Source organism: Pseudophryne corroboree, chromosome 2 (genome assembly GCF_028390025.1).
Source record: "Pseudophryne corroboree isolate aPseCor3 chromosome 2, aPseCor3.hap2, whole genome shotgun sequence".
In the NCBI taxonomy this organism is placed as follows: Eukaryota; Metazoa; Chordata; class Amphibia; order Anura; family Myobatrachidae; genus Pseudophryne; species Pseudophryne corroboree.
In genome coordinates this window covers 602,807,880-602,826,280 of record NC_086445.1, presented here as the reverse complement: position 1 = coordinate 602,826,280, position 18,401 = coordinate 602,807,880, and the positions used below count along the sequence as shown (strand labels likewise).

The following is an 18,401-nucleotide window of genomic DNA, read 5'->3' as shown; positions in this document are numbered from 1 at the left end:
GGGCTGGAAGCACAACCCCCACCTGTGGACGTCGGGCCCTCATACCACCCTCATGGAGTCTGTTTCTGATCGTTTGAGTAGACACATGCACATTTGTGGCTTACTGGAGGTCATTTTGCAGGGCTTTGGCAGTGCTCCTCCTGTTCCTCCTTGCACAAAGGCGGAGGTAGCGGTCCTGCTGCTGGGTTGTTGCCCTCCAACCGCCTCCTCCACGTCTCCTGATGTACGGGCCTGTCTCCTGGTAGTGCCTCCATGCTCTGGACACTATGCTGACAGACACAGCAAACCTTCTTGCCACAGCTCACATTGATGTGCCATCCTGGATGAGCTGCACTACCTGAGCCACTTGTGTGGGTTGTAGGGAGGTCATACAGGCACGTGGAGGCCACACACACTACTGAGCCTCATTTTGACTTGTTTTAAGGACATTACATCAAAGTTGGATCAGCCTGTAGTGTGTTTTTCCACTTTAATGTTGAAGGTGACTCCAAATCCACACCTCCATGGGTTAATAAATTTGATTTCCATTGATAATTTTTGTGTGATTTTGTTGTCAGCACATTCAACTATGTAAAGAACAAAGTATTTAATAAGAATATTTCATTCATATCTAGGATGTGTTATTTTAGTGTTTCTTTTATTTTTTTGAGCAGTGTATAATCACACACACACACACACACACACATATATACAGTACATACACAAAAAATTCTATTCTCACAAGTTGTCACCATGTCTCAATATAAGACCATTAATGAGACATAAGTAAGTAACACATAGCTGGCCTAAGATACTGTGCTTGGACAGTAGGTATGTAGTCAGAACTTTCCCTGTCTCACCAAATGCTATACATAGCCAAAGGAGCCAGACTTTATAACTGAAATTAAACGGCATGTTTATATCATATGCTCAAGGGAACACGTAAACTGCACATTTCTAATGAGTATCTTTTAGGCAAACAAGATAAAAAATCTTAAATACAAAAACAGTATTTTAAAAAACCTGAGAATAAAAAAGTTTGTGCAAAATCAGCAGCATCAACATATCAGACATCCAGGAACCACTTAGGTGTGAAATTCTCCAATGAAAGATATCAATCTGGAAATCAGTCTGTATATGTAAATAAATAAAATATTTTAAGTCATAAATATCTCTCTCGAAAGTCACTGTTTTGTCTCCGATATTATTTGATTTCTCCGATACTTCATAGCACTGCTCTTTTGCCGTCGCAATAAAGTGTCCCCCATATCTTCCTCACGTGGCTGATCATACACTGTAGAGATTAAATACGTAGGCTTCTTCTGACCTAGGCAGAACGTTGACAACTTTTCCCCATGATACCTGTAAAGACATAAACAGTCATTACTAATTCTAAGCAATGCAGTAACATCTATCCAATCTCACTTTTCCTTTGTGTTTTATACACTTACCCCAAGCCACGCCTGCATTTTGGGTTTTGTCCTTCATTCTCCAAGGCCTCTGGCATTCCTGCACCACTGGCACCAAGACCAGTTCCCTCAGTCCAGCCCTGGCTCTCCATTACCTTACGCCCAACTCCCTGGCAACAGAATGACACAAAAAGTAGCGAGTATGCAAATTTGTGAATACAGTCTGTATTCTCCAATACAAGGCCACTAACATACACAACACAGCTTACAATCATAGCACGACATACAAAGATCTTTTCTCACACAGTTTAGGACCACATCACTCAGTATTGGCCTTTGTGCTCTTTAAACTCTTCAGACCTTGGCATAGTGGCATTGCGAGACTCGTACAACAGTTCCCCACTCCCATTATTACATAACCTGTTTGCAGCTCAGCTTCCATACAACAGAGCTGCCACTGATTGACCCAAAATAAATGTCCTATAGAAAAGTAATCAGAAATATATATTTAAAAGTTTCTCTACCTTGACAGAACTAGAAAATGTGTTTGTTTGCTTTGCAAGGCTACTGTTCTCAGGTATCAGTCTCTTTCTATAAACCGAACCTACAACCTCGCAGCAGTCTTTAAGTAGGATTACTGAAAGATGGGACAGTTAAAATGTCATCATTTACAACGTCACTATACATAACCTCGATAATGCTAAACCGGTCGGCATGTGCAGAATGTAAACATGTGACACGCTGACATTCTGCACAGACCGCTAGTGGAGGGAAGCGCCGCTGGATCCATCAGAAGTCCTCATCAGCTGGCCACCAGACACCGCTGGAGCTGTCGTATCAGGTAAGTCACTACTAGACCACCAGGGCCATTTTTTTGTCAGCATGACTAGACCTTATGAATGTCAATAAAATATACCACACCCCTGGCAGATAGTATGTCGTATGTAGGAAAATATTCCAACCTACAGTAATAAGTCTAATATAAATACAAGAAAGCATTTTACTTCAGACCAAAATTAAAGCTTGGTGCACACTTACGTGATGTGTGCCCAGGCAACCCGGGTACAAACAGAGAGGTAATGATGGTCGGAGAGACATATCGCTCCTTCCTTTATTACAGATGCTGTGGTCACTAGCGTTATCGCTAGGTGTGATGTGCAGCACAAACCTAGCAATGTCACTAGGGACTGCGGGCACCCGCAAAGTGCTGGCATACACTGAGTAAGTGGGGCGATGTCAGTCTGAATGGGCAGATACCAATATACTGGCTCGACATTGCGCCAATTCGTAACCAGCTTAAACATTTACAGTGTTCCGTTCCATACACTGGACAATTTGGTTATTTATTAAACCATCAAGTATTACTGCTTAATATGCAAACTGGAATTCTTTTGCTGGTGATATTATAACATGGAGAATGATCTAACCTTTGTGTATCGTTCAAAACCACCAAGACCATGTTTTTCCTCTGCTGCGTTATGTCCATCCCGTCTCCTTGTTTCTAGTCGCATCTTCAAATAGTCTTTAGCATCCTTATCTCCAGCACCATGCTCATAATAACCACTCATATCCACATCCCAATCGTCAGCGGTCTGTTCATCAAAATCTAGGAGAGGATGAAAAAAACAATGTTGCAGAAAAGACTAAGAATAAGTGTAACTGTATAACTCCTGAAAGTTAAAGTGTTATGCAAGACAGTATGCAGCTATGGGGCAGATTCAATTGTTGTGCCGCCCTCCTGCTGGTTGTCTATGCTATTTGGCATCTATCGGAGCTATTCAATTGTTGCTCTAATCAGACACCCATTAGCATTTTACGCGGCTGACTGCTATGTGTGGCTAAACCTGTCTAGTTTCCGTTTGGGTAGTCGGAAAGTCCAACATTGGGCGCCCAAACTACGGACTTGAAACACATTTTTCTTGCACCACCGGAGGATGTGAGAAAACAATATGTGTGCCGTGGGTAATGGGCGTCAATCGGAGCAACAACTGAATAGCTCCGATAGACACCCATTCCTTTAGATGACAAGCAGATGGCGCGCATCACAATTGCATTGGCCCCTATGACTCCGCAAGACCAAAACTTAGGTTAGCCTGTGCAGTGTGCACTCACCTCCTTCCTGTTCTTTCCACATCTGGGCATCCGTGTAGAACACCAAACCAGACCCACCCTTTTCCCACTTAAGTTCAATCTTTTCCTCAAACAAACGTTCTTTACAGCGTTCTTGCTCAGTAATGTCTTCATGTAAAGCCTCGTGTCTCTCCCACTCTTCACATGTATCGTTATCCTTAAAAAAAAAAAAAAAAAAAAAAAAAAAAATTTTTTTTTTTTAAATACATTGTGGGTTAAAATCCTCAACCAAAGGCATTTCTTTCTCTGCCACTGGGTTTCTATGCACTGGATGACTGGCATGGGTGACAAAAGAGCAACTGCTGTCTAGAACACCCATTACAGATTATGACTAACATAAGGAAAAGTGGCATACTGCACTCAGGGACTAAATCAGGTTTTTTTTTTTTAGAAAGGTGTGCTCCACGTGTGCAGAGGTCCAGGCATGCGCAAGCAGTTAATACTATTGGATAGCACTTACTGTGAACGCCTCTGCCTGAATAAGCTATTCAATTGTTAAATCCACAATTTCTGCGACCATGTTGTAATTGCGGCGCGATGGGCCGCCACCTGAATGAGGTCCTCAGTCCAGAGCACTTCACTAGATCACTATAAAGCAGAATCAGGGAGCTCTAATTTAGTTCAGTGGTTCTAAGCCTCACGTTTCCCCAACATATCATGTTTTAAGGATTTCTGTCTGTGCATTATTATATAAACCCCCCCCCCCCCCCCCAAAAATAAGAATTTACTTACCGATAATTCTATTTCTCGTAGTCCGTAGTGGATGCTGGGACTCCGTCAGGACCATGGGGAATAGCGGCTCCGCAGGAGACAGGGCACAAAAGTAAAAGCTTTAGGATCAGGTGGTGTGCACTGGCTCCTCCCCCTATGACCCTCCTCCAAGCCTCAGTTAGGATACTGTGCCCGGACGAGCGTACACAATAAGGAAGGATTTTGAATCCCGGGTAAGACTCATACCAGCCACACCAATCACACTGTACAACCTGTGATCTGAACCCAGTTAACAGCATGATAACAGCGGAGCCTCTGAAAAGATGGCTCACAACAATAATAACCCGATTTTTGTAACAATAACTATGTACAAGTATTGCAGACAATCCGCACTTGGGATGGGCGCCCAGCATCCACTACGGACTACGAGAAATAGAATTATCGGTAAGTAAATTCTTATTTTCTCCGACGTCCTAGTGGATGCTGGGACTCCGTCAGGACCATGGGGATTATACCAAAGCTCCCAAACGGGCGGGAGAGTGCGGATGACTCTGCAGCACCGAATGAGAGAACTCCAGGTCCTCCTCAGCCAGGGTATCAAATTTGTAGAATTTTGCAAACGTGTTTTCCTGACCAAGTAGCAGCTCGGCAAAGTTGTAAAGCCGAGACCCCTCGGGCAGCCGCCCAAGATGAGCCCACCTTCCTTGTGAAATGGGCATTTACATATTTTGGCTGTGGCAGGCCTGCCACAGAATGTGCAAGCTGAATTGTACTACACATCCAACTAGCAATCGTCTGCTTAGAAGCAAGAGCACCCAGTTTGTTGGGTGCATACAGGATAACAGCAAGTCAGTTTTCCTGACTCCAGCCGTCCTGGAAACCTATATTTTCAGGGCCCTGACAACATCTAGCAACTTGGAGTCCTCCAAGTCCCTAATAGCCGCAGGTACCACAATAAACTGGTTCAGGTGAAACGCTGACACCACCTTAGGGAGAAACTGGGGACGAGTCCGTAGCTCTGCCCTGTCCGAATGGACAATCAGATATGGGCTTTTGTGAGACAAAGCCACCAATTCTGAACTCGCCTGGCCAAGGCCAGGGCCAACCGCATGGTCACTTTTCATGTGAGATATTTCAAATCCACAGATTTGAGCGGTTTAAAATGTGATTTGAGGAATCCCAGAACTACGTTGAGATCCCACAGTGCCACTGGAGGCACAAAAGGGGGTTGTATATGCAGTACTCCCTTGACAAACTTCTGGACTTCAGGAAGTGAAGCCAATTCTTTCTGGAAGAAAATTGACAGGGCCGAAATTTGAACCTTAATGGACCCCAATTTGAGGCCCATAGACACTCCTGTTTGCAGGAAATGCAGGAATCGACCGAGTTGAAATTTCTTCGTGGGGCCTTCCTGGCCTCACACCACGCAACATATTTTCGCCACATGTGGTGATAATGTTGTGCGGTCACCTCCTTCCTGGCTTTGACCAGGGTAGGAATGACCTCTTCCGGAATGCCTTTTTCCTTTAGGATCCGGCGTTCCACCGCCATGCCGTCAAATGCAGCCGCGGTAAGTCTTGGAACAGACATGGTACTTGCTGAAGCGAGTCCCTTCTTAGCGGCAGAGGCCATGAGTCCTCTGTGAGCATTTCTTGAAGTTCCGGGTACCAAGTCCTTCTTGGGCAATCCGGAGCCACGAGTATAGTTCTTACTCCTCTACGTCTTATAATTCTCAGTACCTTGGGTATGAGAAGCAGAGGAGGGAACACATACACCGACTGGTACACCCACTGTGTTACCAGAACGTCCACAGCTATTGCCTGAGGGTCTCTTGACCTGGCGCAATACCTGTCCAGTTTTTTGTTCAGGCGGGACGCCATCATGTCCACCTTTGGTCTTTCCCAACGGTTCACAATCATGTGGAAGACTTCCCGATGAAGTCCCCACTCTCCCGGGTGGAGGTCGTGCCTGCTGAGGAAGTCTGCTTCCCAGTTGTCCACTCCCGGAATGAACACTGCTGACAGTGCTATCCCATGATTTTCCGCCCAGCGAAGAATCTTTGCAGTTTCTGCCATTTCCCTCCTGCTTCTTGTGCCGCCCTGTCTGTTTACGTGGGCGACTGCCGTGATGTTGTCCCACTGGATCAATACCGGCTGACCTTGAAGCAGAGGTCTTGCTAAGCTTAGAGCATTGTTTTATGTGGAGAGAAGTCTCCAGACTTGATCACACTCCCTGGAAATTTTTTTTTTTTTTTTCCCCCTGTGTGACTGCTCCCCAGCCTCTCCGGCTGGCATCCGTGGTCACCAGGACCCAGTCCTGAATGCCGAATCTGCGGCCCTTTAGTAGATGAGCACTCTGCAGCCACCGCAGAAGAAACACCCTTGTCCTTGGAGACAGGGTTATCCGCTGATGCATCTGAAGATGCGATCCGGACCATTTTTCCAGCAGATCCCACTGAAAAGTTCTTGCGTGAAATCTGCCGAATGGAATCGCTTCGTAAGAAGCCACCATTTTTCCCAGGACCCTTGTGCAATGATGCACTGACACTTTTCCTGGTTTTAGGAGGTTCCTGACTAGCTCGGATAACTCCCTTGCTTTCTTCTCCGGGAGAAACACCTTTTTCTGGACTGTGTCCAGAATCATCCCTAGGAACAGCAAATTGTCGTCGGAAACAGCTGCGGTTTTGGAATATTTAGAATCCACCCATGCTGTCGTAGAACTACTTGAGATAGTGCTACTCCGACCTCCAACTGTTCTCTGGACCTTGCCCTTATCAGGATATCGTCCATTTTCTTTGAAGAAGAATCATCATTTCGGCCATTACCTTGGTAAAGACCCGGGGTGCCGTGGACAATCCAACCGGCATCGTCTGAAACTGATAGTGACAGTTCTGTACCACGAACCTGAGGTACCCTTGGTGAGAAGGGCAAATTGGGACATGGAGGAAGCATCCCTGATGTCCCGGGACACCATATAGTCCCCTTCTTCCTGGTTCGCTATCACTGCTCTGAGTGACTCCATCTTGATTTGAACCTTTGTATGTAAGTGTTCAAATATTTCAGATTTAGAATAGGTCTCACCGAGCCGTCTGGCTTCAGTACCACAATATAATGTGGAATAATACCCCTTTCCTTGTTGTAGGAGGAGTACTTTGATTATCACCTGCTGGGAATACAGCTTGTGAATTGTTTCCAATACTGCCTCCCTGTCGGAGGGAGACGTTGGTAAAGCAGACTTCAGGAACCTGCGAGGGGGAGACGTCTCGAATTTCCAATCAGTACCCTTGGGATACTACTTGTAGGATCCAGGGGTCCTGTACGGCCCCAGCGTCATGCTGAGGACTTGGCAGAAGCGGTGGAGGGCTTCTGTTCTTGGGAATGGGCTGCCTGCTGCAGTCTTCTTCCCTTTCCTCTATCCCTGGGCAGATATGACTGGCCTTTTGCCCGCTTGCCCTTATGGGGACGAAAGGACTGAGGCTGAAAAGACGGTGTCTTTTTCTGCTTAGATGTGACTTAGGGTAAAAAAGGTGGATTTTCCAGCTGTTGCCGTGGCCACCAGGTCCGATGGACCGACCCCAAATAACTCCTCCCCTTTATACGGCAATACTTCCATGTGCCGTTTGGAATCTGCATCACCTGACCACTGTCGTGTCCATAAACATCTTCTGGCAGATATGGACATCGCACTTACTCTTGATGCCAGAGTGCAAATATGTGCTCTATAGTCAATAAAATACTGTCCCTGTCAAGGGTATCAATATTTTCAGTCAGGGAATCCGACCAAGCCACCCCAGCGCTGCACATCCAGGCTGAGGCGATAGCTGGTCGCAGTATAACACCAGTATGTGTGTATATACTTTTTAGGATATTTTCCAGCCTCCTATCAGCTGGCTCCTTGAGGGCGGCCGTATCTGGAGACGGTAACGCCACTTGTTTTGATAAGCGTGTGAGCGCCTTATCCACCCTAAGGGGTGTTTCCCAACGCGCCCTAACTTCTGGCGGGAAAGGGTATACCGCCAATAATTTTCTATCGGGGGAAACCCACGCATCATCACACACTTCATTTAATTTATCTGATTCAGGAAAAACTACATGTAGTTTTTTCACACCCACATAATACCCTTTTTTGTGGTACTTGTAGTATCAGAAATATGTAACACCTCCTTCATTGCCCTTAACATGTAACGTGTGGCCCTAAAGGAAAATACGTTTGTTTCTTCACCGTCGACACTGGAGTCAGTGTCCGTGTCTGTGTCTATGTCGACCGACTGAGGTAAATGGGCGTTTTAAAGCCCCTGACGGTGTTTGAGACGCCTGGACAGGTACTAATTTGTTTGCCGGCCGTCTCATGTCGTCAACCGACCTTGAAGCGTGTTGACATTATCACGTAATTCCTTAAATAAGCCATCCATTCCGGTGTCGACTCCCTAGAGAGTGACATCACCATTACAGGCAATTGCTCCGCCTCCTCACCAACATCGTCCTCATACATGTCGACACACACGTACCGACACACAGCACACACACAGGGAATGCTCTGATAGAGGACAGGACCCCACTAGCCCTTTGGGGAGACAGAGGGAGAGTTTGCCAGCACACACCAAAACGCTATAATTATACAGGGACAACCTTTATATAAGTGTTTTTCCCTTATAGCATCTTAATATATAATCATATCGCCAAATAAGTGCCCCCCCTCTCTGTTTTAACCCTGTTTCTGTAGTGCAGTGCAGGGGAGAGCCTGGGAGCCTTCCCACCAGCAGTTCTGTGAGGGAAAATGGCGCTGTGTGCTGAGGAGATAGGCCCCGCCCCCTATTCCGGCGGGCTCTTCTCCCGGTTTTTCTGAGACCTGGCAGGGGTGAAATACATCCATATAGCCTCAGGGACTATATGTGATGTATTCTTTTTAGCCAGAAAAGGTATTAACATTGCTGCCCAGGGCGCCCCCCCCAGCGCCCTGCACCCTCAGTGACCGTTGGTGTGAAGTGTGCTGAGAGCAATGGCGCACAGCTGCAGTGCTGTGCGCTACCTCATGAAGACTGAAAAGCCTTCAGCCGCCGGTTTCTGGACCTCTTCTTACTTCGGCATCTGCAAGGGGGTCGGCGGCGCGGCTCCGGTGACCCATCCAGGCTGTACCTGTGATCGTCCCTCTGGAGCTAGTGTCCAGTAGCCTAAGAAGCAAATCCATCCTGCACGCAGGTGAGTTCACTTCTTCTCCCCTAAGTCCCTCGTTGCAGTGAGCCTGTTGCCAGCAGGACTCACTGAAAATAAGAAAACTATCAAAACTTTTACTCTAAGCAGCTCTTTATGAGAGCCACCTAGATTGCACCCTTCTCGGCCGGGCACAAAAACCTAACTGAGGCTTGGAGGAGGGTCATAGGGGGAGGAGCCAGTGCACACCACCTGATCCTAAAGCTTTTACTTTTGTGCCCTGTCTCCTGCGGAGCCGCTATTCCCCATGGCCCTGACGGAGTCCCAGCATCCACTAGGACGTCAGAGAAATAAATAAATAAAAAATACCCCACTAAAAAAACAAACCTAACTGCCTGTCATACTTGAGGCCTGGAAAGAAGAATCCCAGTTTTAGTTGGTGAGCGCTGGAAAAAAAAAAAAAAAAAAAAAAAAAAAAAAAAGAGAAGAGGAACCCCCCCCCCCCCCCCAACAAAACGGTTCTTACCACACCACTATACTCTTACTCCCCTTGACTCATCCGCTTCTTCTAAGCAGGGGTGGCCATGCTGAATCAAATATGGCTTGTTAAGGATATATCCAATCAGAGGCGTCATTTGCCAGTGACACCCGATGCGGCGCTGCAAAAAAGGGATGGGGCTTCGTGGGAAGGGGGGGCTGGGACTCAGGCGGTGGCGTAGCTTTGCATCCCAATCCCCGTTTTCGTCACTCTGGTAGTTCGGGAGACGCGGGCTGCCCCTGGGAGCACTGTGGCTGCAGTGCCGGCTCCTACACAGTGACAGGAGCAGAGTCCTGCACATAATGTTACAGTGCAGCACCCGGCTCCTGTCACTGAGCAGGAGCCGGCATTTTAGCGTCACCCGGGTGCAGGTGAATAAATAATAGAAACATAAGTGTGTAACACTGTGCTATGGTTAGACGTAAATATACAGGTCCCCGTGATCACCTCACCCATTACTTACATCCTCAGAATTAGAATGCTCCATGGTGTCATTCTCGTCTCTGATCACATTTGATTCAGTGCTGCTATCTTCTGTTATCTCATGTCCAGCGGCAGTATACACACCCTCCTCTGTTATGGTAGTCTCTGTTCCTTCATAAACAAAAGGGACACTGCCATAACGTCTCCCTGAACGACGAAACTTCAGACCCAACCGGGTTATAAGTCTGGGTGGAAGACGGCAGGAGCGTATTAGCTGCAGGAAGACACTCACAGGCGTGCCAACGTTTCCTTGGGGCATGAGTGCCGGAGGGTTAAGCTCAGACATTTTGAGCAATTCTGCTGAAGTCACCTGTTTCTCCTCAGCCGTGACAGGCCATCGGACCTGCAACAACTCACGACGTGTCTTATAAGGAAAGTCCTGCAGATCTGTTGAAGACAAGAATATAAAGTACTTGACTCACACCAAAACTGTAACAGACTTCAAGGAGACAGACCTTTACTGTAGTTTTATCCTTATTGAGGTATATCTACCAGCGCTACTGTAAAATAGTCGCAGTAAAAGCATACAGTGGTGAAAGGGTCACAATTTAAAATAAGTTCACATGGAAAACAGGACAAAAATTATTTCCATGAATAATTTTACCAAGACCGGGTTATTTTACGTTGTGACGTTTTCACCACTGTATGCTTTTCCTGTGGCTATTTTACAATATAGTCTTATTGCTTCCCTATAGAGAGCAATGTTAAATTTAGGAGTAGGAGAGTTCCGACAGCTTCTTGTCTTCCTTCACCCCTACCCATCCCCACATTGTTAATAGGACTAGAACAGATATAGGAAAACCTTGGTATAAGTTCAGAACAAGCGGTACACTACCATCAGAGCTACTGATGCACTGTTTGCATTACCATTGGAGCATGTCTGCGATCCCGGTCCTCTGCATGGTTCCTCTTTAGCGGCCACAGGGACTGTGCAGGAGGCTCAGACAGCGGCAGGGACTGTGCAGGAGGCTCAGACAGCGGCAGGGACTGTGCAGGAGACTCAGACAGCGGCAGGGACTGTGCAGGAGGGTCCAAGTAGCATACTGGGTTAGCTGAGAGATGGTAATGCAACAGCCGGCGCTGCACCGGTAGCTCTGATGGTAGTGCACTGCACCGCATCTTCTAAACTTTAATTTCTCAACTACACATTTTCTATAAGCAGGTGTAAGTGGCCAGCCGCACAGTAATGCAAACGCTCAGTCTGTGCGGTGCTATGTAAACAGGAAGGCTATAGGGACAAAAGCCAAACTACATACCTCTACCCGGAGCGTCTCGGATCGCGTGGATGAGGCACCTCCCGGGGACCTGGCTCCCGGTAGCATCCAGCCAGGGCTTGCCATGGTACATGCGCCGGAAGCTCTGTGCTCTCTCTGGCCTGACCGACACCGGGCAGCAGAACGCGTCGTATCCGGCAGCCGCTGACCCTCTGCGTTCCGGGCGGTGCCGGTAGTGGAAACACACGAACCCGCCGCTCTCCGTAAACTGACTGAAGTAATGACGCAGCTGAGCCGACCGAAACCGGCGCGGTATGCCGCAGACCACCAGGAACACCGGAGGCTCCTCCATACTCCCAGGAATCACTAGAAAATACATACAGTGGTCACGTGATGGCCCGCCATCTTGGTAGAGTCGATCCTATGCTGCCATGTTAGATGTGGAAGACTTTTGCTGGCAACCATTTTAGTGGGAGGGCAGGGTTACTGGTCACGTGTTAATCCGCCATCTTGGAGAAGCACCGTACACAGAACGATATATAAGATGAGTGTGGGTGATGTGTCCCTCTCACCAGCCGTAATTCATAGAATGATTATTTAAAAAAACAAAACACGTGACCCTCACTGCCAGCCAATCCTGTTTAGCGTGAGAACATAGAGACTCAGAGGAGGCTCATTTTATTTCACCCTCCAATTCCCGAGCGCCGTTAGTGTCAGCTGGTCGTCATGGCAATTAGGTCACTGTAGTCCTACAGCGGCAGCCATTGGGCGTTCATCCCGGGGAGGGGCGGAGTCCCTGCAGACCCGGAAGCTGTGCATCGCCGTGCGCAGGACAAGCTACAGAAAGAGAGCAGCATGGCGGCCGCTGGAGTGACCACCGGGGACGATGAGCGCTTTGATGGGATGTTGCTGGCTATGGCTCAGCAGCACGAGGGGGGCGTGCAGGAGGTGAGCGGCTGATGCGGGGCCTGGCGCACTCCGCCAGCGCCGCGTTCTCTGTGTCTGCTTACAGTTACCCTGCTCCTAGCATCCATTCATTACCGGAGGCTCACACTGTCACACATTTCCACTTACATGCAGCACAAGGAATGGGCATGTTACATGGGGGCCAGTGACATTTGTAAAGCACCGAATCATCAAAAAGACAGCTATAACGTAAAGTGCATGTAACAGGATAGTGCAAACATGATTTGCCTTACCAGTATATAAATAGACAGATCTAAAAGGGTCACTAAGCCTAAAGTACAAGTTTCTGGCATAAAATAGTTTTAAAAGTTTCAGTTTTTTTACACCAATCCCCAAAGCCTATTTTGTAATTCACTTATAGATCATTCCTTCTATACCATTAGATGTTTCATACACACTCAATAGACCAGACCGACATCACATCTCTTAAAACATCTTTCTTCTCCGTGTAATGTAGATTTTGGCCATTTCCTTTGCAAATTCTTGTTAAATTCATAGCTGCAATCTGTTATTTCTTCATTTTCAGCTAGTAAACACTTTCTTCAGTTTCCTGAGGCGAAAAACAGATTTCTTTGTGGGTGGTGAAAGTGGAGCAGCTGAAAAGGTAAAGAGGACAAGTTGTTTATACATGGGACATGAGGTCCTTTTCACAACAGTTAAACAGTAAAAAGTCATTATCTCTATCTGTACAGCTAATCAATGAGGCGTACAGTCACCACAATAAACTGGCTCGTGCAGCCAGGGAAAAGAATGAGGCTGAGCAGCGGGAGCGCACAGCTGCAAAGCGAGAGCAAGTGGCCAAGCAGAAAGCAATGGAGCCTGGTGAGCCAAGGATCACAGAGCTCACTGACGAAGAGGCTGATAAACTTCAAAAGGAAATTGAGCAGGTAATATGTGCAGGAGCATCTGATCTGTTCTAGATTAGGTCAAAACTTTTTGGATTGCATTATCTGGCTTGTTGCAACCTCTAAATTACAGTTCCTTTTCATAAAGCAACCTTACAACGTAATGCGCAGATCTAGTTTTTATGCATGGTAGTTGTTCCTCTCCCTTTATTTCACACTTAGCATCACTTTAAGGCACTGTAAACCTAATTTTATTTTTATAAAATTAATGTTTGGAGATTAATGCATAGTTATGCTCTATTTCCTATGACAGTATGTGAAGTCTCTTTGCAGAGTTCACCTTCCAATCTATGCAACTCTGATATAATAATCCTTTATCCCCTTCCAGTATTCTGTCAGTTTCATTGATGTGTGGTAGTCCTTCCATAATATCAAAATAGTAAGAAAGCGCTAAACTGAATTGTGTGTCAATTATCCGATTCCCACAGAACCTTTACCATTAGTTCAATTCCTCTTAAAACGGACTGCTGCCCTCAAATAATTGGGGTGTTGAGTCCCAATATTTACATAGAACAGTAGGCAAAAAGAATTTATTGAAAGCGCTGTCCAGTTTTAAGGAATATTTTATTTTAAAATCACCAAAATTATATGCATTCACATTTAATACCAATCCTAAGGGTCTCTATAAATAAGAGATCCGACAATAACCAGTGGACATCATAGTATTCCAAAGAATACTTTTGTCTTTGTAATACTTATTTGAAACAAAACTATGCACAGTGGATACAGTTTCAATACAACAAATACACCTTATTATAAAGCAACAATTGTATCAATAGCTCATATAGGTAATTGTTATAAGTATTCTCCCACAATAAGCATCAGATGAAACAATCAACAGCCTTTCAGTATAAAAGATAGCCTCCTAGAGGTTATATAATTAATAGATCACAGTCCCAGTTATATCTAGAGAGATATATGATGATTTAATATTGCTTGAATCCTCCCACTGGGATAATCATATAGCTCTAGGTAGTTGGCAATGTCACTGGAAATAGAGCATGCTCATTTGTGAATGGAGTAATATACGTTGCCAGTCAGTAAATTCTCCTCACCGGGAGTACTCAAACCGGATGATTAGGATAATGTCTCACGGGCGTCCCCGTCTAATAGTTAGACTAGCATAAATAATTCAACTCCCATTTATTGATGTTAATTTAACATGCTCCTCGGTAAATGTAGCTCATCAATCAAGCTGTATAGGATTGTAAGTAGTTGTGTCTCACCAATATACTAGGGGCTGCGCCTCTTGCCAGGCGTATAGTTCTGTCCTGTTGCACACTGTACCGCCTCACTGCCGTTAGTGATCAAACGACCACCTCACAGCGTCCGGCAGGATGTTCTCAGCGGTGGCGCCTCTCCTTGGATCTTTACCTCCGTCTATAGAAGCACCTTACTGCCGTCCAGGATCTAATAGCCCGCCTCCCGCTGTCCGGATCGCATTACCAGCATTTGCTGTAGTGGCTAAGGCAAGCCCTCGGGACAGACGGCTATATTCTCAACTGGGCTCACGGTGTCAGGTCCGCTTAAAGTGGCAGGAGCATTGCCTGCACTGGAGGCTTCTATGCCGCTTTCAAAAAACTGGTTGGGAGCAACTGTTGACGCGTTTCTCAGCCAAATCACAACGGCTGTTTCCTCAGAAGAATGCTTCTGTGCATAGACTGCATATAGGCCTGATGCCAGCAAATGTGAGTGTGGTGAACAATTGTTACATATGCCCATATTAAAGTGTTGTTAGGAAGGGAGATACCCAAAATTTAAATACTTTTCATTAACAATAAATGGCAGAAAGTCATTTGAACATATTTAGGGGCAGGTGTACTAAGTCTTGGAGAGTGATAAAGTGGAGAGAGCTAAAGTACCAGAAAATACGTTGATAACTTTATCTCTCTCCACTTTATCACTCTCCAAGGCTTAGTACATCTGCCCCATAGTGAGTATATTGTGTTATTATTAATATATAAAAAATGTGCAGACATTTTGTAATACTGTATCATTAGCTAACCTAATTGCTGTTTATCCTCTTTGTGCTGTATGTTGCTTAAATCTATTGCTTGCACCTCCCAAATGTTTGACAGTGCAAATATTACAGAGGTCTTTCTGCCATTAAGCTTGAATGTGGATCCCTATCATTTTCTATTGATAGAATAAAGCCAGAGAGCAAGAGATGACCATTGGTGGAGCTGGCGAAAAACAAGAGGTCCAAAAGGTAAAGTTTGGTGTTTGTTTTTTTTTTTTAAGGTGGTTGAAAAGCAAATCTCCTAAAGCACTCAAACAGTTATGTTTAAAGGGCCGTATTCACTGCCCGATTTGGGGAGAGATGTGTGCTGAGCGAACTGCTCAGCACACATCTCTCCCCCCGCTCTGCACAGCGCGATGTGTGCTGAGCATGCTAGGGTAGACGGGGGGGCGCTCATTTCACCCAGCAGGTGAAGTGAGCGACCTGCTAGATTGGCCTGCATGCAGGCCAATCTAGCTCAAGCGATAGCGATGCGCGGGGCTACGCATTGCTATCGCTGTGAGGGGTACACACTGAGTGACCGCTGCTTAAAATCTAAGCAATCTAGTCAGATTGCTTAGATTTTAAGCAGCGATCGCTCTGTGAGTACCCCCCTTAACAGTACTCGTACTGTACAGTAACTGTTTAAAGCCCCAGACTTCTCCCAGCCACTGGGTCTGTGAGAGGAACGGAGCCCCACAGTACTAGTGCAACTGTAAGGGGTTAAGGTCCAGTGGTTGCCAAAGTTTTTTGAATAAAGGCACCCTAGAGTATTAGATTTTCTTTCATGGCACCCCTAGGCCAGACATTTCATATTAAATAAAGTAAATTGTGTTTATATGTCACCCTTAGGTTCAGTTATGTGGTGAGCGTCGGGGTTCACTTTTGTTTGTCCTTATATTTTGAAATGGAAGCCACAAGCACTGGTTTTGTCTATTACATGGAACATAAATAATTTAAATTCGTCCTGAACCACCAACCCAGTTTGAGAACCATTGGGTTAAACCATAAATTCTTTAGATATTTCACTCACTGCCTAATAGAAAGCTACAGGAGCTAAACCCATGTAGTATAAATATGTAAGACAAACTGGAGAATATTAAGAACAAGCCCTGTTGCCATATGTGTACATTTTATATTATATACTGCAAAATGAAGAGCTGCACAGTTAGAATATGGATGTATATCTGCCCAGCTCCATATTTATCGTGTTTTGTGATACACTGCATAAATTGAATGATCAAAACTTGGCCCAGTTTTTGTTGTTAAACTGATGCACCCAAAGCATAATCCGTGATAAATGCCGGCATCGGGGGGAGGAGCCCGCTGCATTGGGACTAATAGAATAGCTCCTGACGATACAGTTACCCGCAGTCATTGGCCGCGGGTAATTGGATACCCCCCTTAGCAGCACATATAAAAGACTATAACAGGGGTTCTAAAATGTGGTCCTCAAGGCACCACAGCGGTCCAGGTTTTAAGTATATCTATGTCTCAGCTCAGATGGTTACCTCAAATTGACTGAGGTACTAATTAAGTCTCCTGTGGCTAAGCATGGATAAGCTTGGACCGTTAAGGTGCCTTAAGGACCACATTTGAGAACCTCTGGACTATAATATATTGTAATATGGAATATCTTTTGTATATTTTTAATTATCTAAAATATGTTTTTTATTATTTGGAGTGTCTTGGTAGCCAAATGTCCACATATATAAGTGCAGCAGCCAAGAGTCCTGGAATATGCTGAGCTACAGAATGGAAAGTTAGTGATGAGTGTGCAGATTAAGGGGTGTATTTATTAAAGGAAGGTAAGCCATATCGCTAGAGATCAGGCTTTTCCCTAAGCTCCCTGTATAGCTATCACCAGTGATACGCTCTGCAGGCTACCTTCTTGCTTGGGGAAGTCTATTTAAAAAGGACTGCATTGGTACATATACTGCTGGAATACTCGTATCACAAATCACCATCTCAGTATAGCAATAATAGGCAACAAATTGAATAAAGATGTATTTTCTCTTATGTCCTAGGGGATACTGGGAATCCATTTAGTACTATGGGGTATAGACAGGTCCACTATGAGCCATGGGCTAGAAGTTTGATTGTGTGTGCTGGCTCCTCCCTCTATGCCCCTCCTACCAGTATCAGTTTAGAAAATGTGCCCGGAGGAGCCGGTCACGTCTGGATGGCACTAGCCTGCCTGCTTCGTGGGACTTAGGGGGGAAACAGCCCAACCCCACTATGGGTTAATGGTCCCGTTCCCCGCTGACAGGAAGCTAGCTCTTGAGGGAACTATTCGTAAGCCCCACTACGGCAAGCGTACATTCCCACAGCACACCGCCACCCCTAAAAGAGCTAGAAGAAAGAAGAGTGGTGAGTACTAAGCCGGTGTCCCAGTCAGCGTGTCGCCGGCCATTATGGCGGCATGAGGGTACGTAGACGCACGGCTTCTACGCGGAGCGGACTGAGTCTCCTGACTAAGTACACTGTGTTGTGTACACAGTACCCAGACTGGCAACACATCCATAAAAGGAGTCTGTCACCATTTTATTCACCCAGACACATAAGCAAGTATAAAGAAGAGCTGGAAGACCGCGCGCCATTGAAGGGGCGGTACTTCACTATGAGCGGACCCCTCAGTTCACCAGCGTCATTTTCCCTACTGCAGCTGATAGATGCTGACTGAGAGGGACGCGCAGCTCCTCCGGAGAGTCTCCAGTTTACCTCAGCAGTACCGGGGGGTCATAGCAGGGGGGGGGGGGGGGCGGGGACATTTACTAGTGTACTAAGTCCCTAATCTAGGTACTTAGTCTGCGACCAGGCTAAGCTTGGCATTAGCGATAAGGGTGCCGTGTGCTGGTTCCATACTTTCTCTGTGTCTTTCTGGAGGGGCTCTTTGTGGGTTAATTGTGCTTTTAAC

At 46.0% G+C, this 18,401-nt stretch overlaps 2 protein-coding genes across 4 annotated transcripts in view; one reads left to right on the top strand and one right to left on the bottom strand.

Annotated features, from left to right (window-relative positions):
- Window positions 1-878: 878 nt before the first annotated feature.
- On the bottom strand, window positions 879-12,259 carry GPATCH3 (G-patch domain containing 3). Its single transcript, XM_063954706.1, has 6 exons — window positions 11,657-12,259; window positions 10,381-10,787; window positions 3,501-3,675; window positions 2,816-2,994; window positions 1,431-1,558; window positions 879-1,341 (listed from the first exon to the last, which is right to left on the bottom strand). Exons 1-6 carry the CDS (start codon window positions 11,991-11,993, stop codon window positions 1,164-1,166), a joined length of 1,404 nt encoding a protein of 467 aa, XP_063810776.1. The 5' UTR covers window positions 11,994-12,259; the 3' UTR covers window positions 879-1,163.
- Window positions 12,143-18,401, top strand: part of NUDC (nuclear distribution C, dynein complex regulator) — a 92,098-nt gene continuing 85,839 nt past the window's right edge. Inside the window, exons 1-4 of one of the 3 annotated variants that reach the window (XM_063954709.1) lie at window positions 12,143-12,164; window positions 13,107-13,184; window positions 13,273-13,467; window positions 15,632-15,694. In XM_063954709.1, coding sequence (XP_063810779.1) covers window positions 12,159-12,164; window positions 13,107-13,184; window positions 13,273-13,467; window positions 15,632-15,694 — 342 coding nt within the window. In that variant the 5' untranslated portion in view covers window positions 12,143-12,158. Of the gene's footprint in view, window positions 12,165-12,368; window positions 12,563-12,638; window positions 12,770-13,106; window positions 13,185-13,272; window positions 13,468-15,631; window positions 15,695-18,401 lie in introns of those variants that run through there. The other 2 variants (XM_063954707.1, XM_063954708.1) reach the window with 2 other exon arrangements.

Bases quoted from the DNA above. Each gene is read 5' to 3' on its own strand.
- GPATCH3 (XM_063954706.1), bottom strand. From the start codon at position 11,993: ATGTATTTTCTAGTGATTCCTGGGAGTATGGAGGAGCCTCCGGTGTTC. The intron at 10,788-11,656 runs GTATGTAGTTTG...TGTCTTCAACAG, and splicing joins CCGAGACGCTCCGGGTAGAG to ATCTGCAGGACTTTCCTTAT. The intron at 3,676-10,380 runs GTAAGTAATGGG...TTTTTTTTTAAG, and splicing joins AGCATTCTAATTCTGAGGAT to GATAACGATACATGTGAAGA.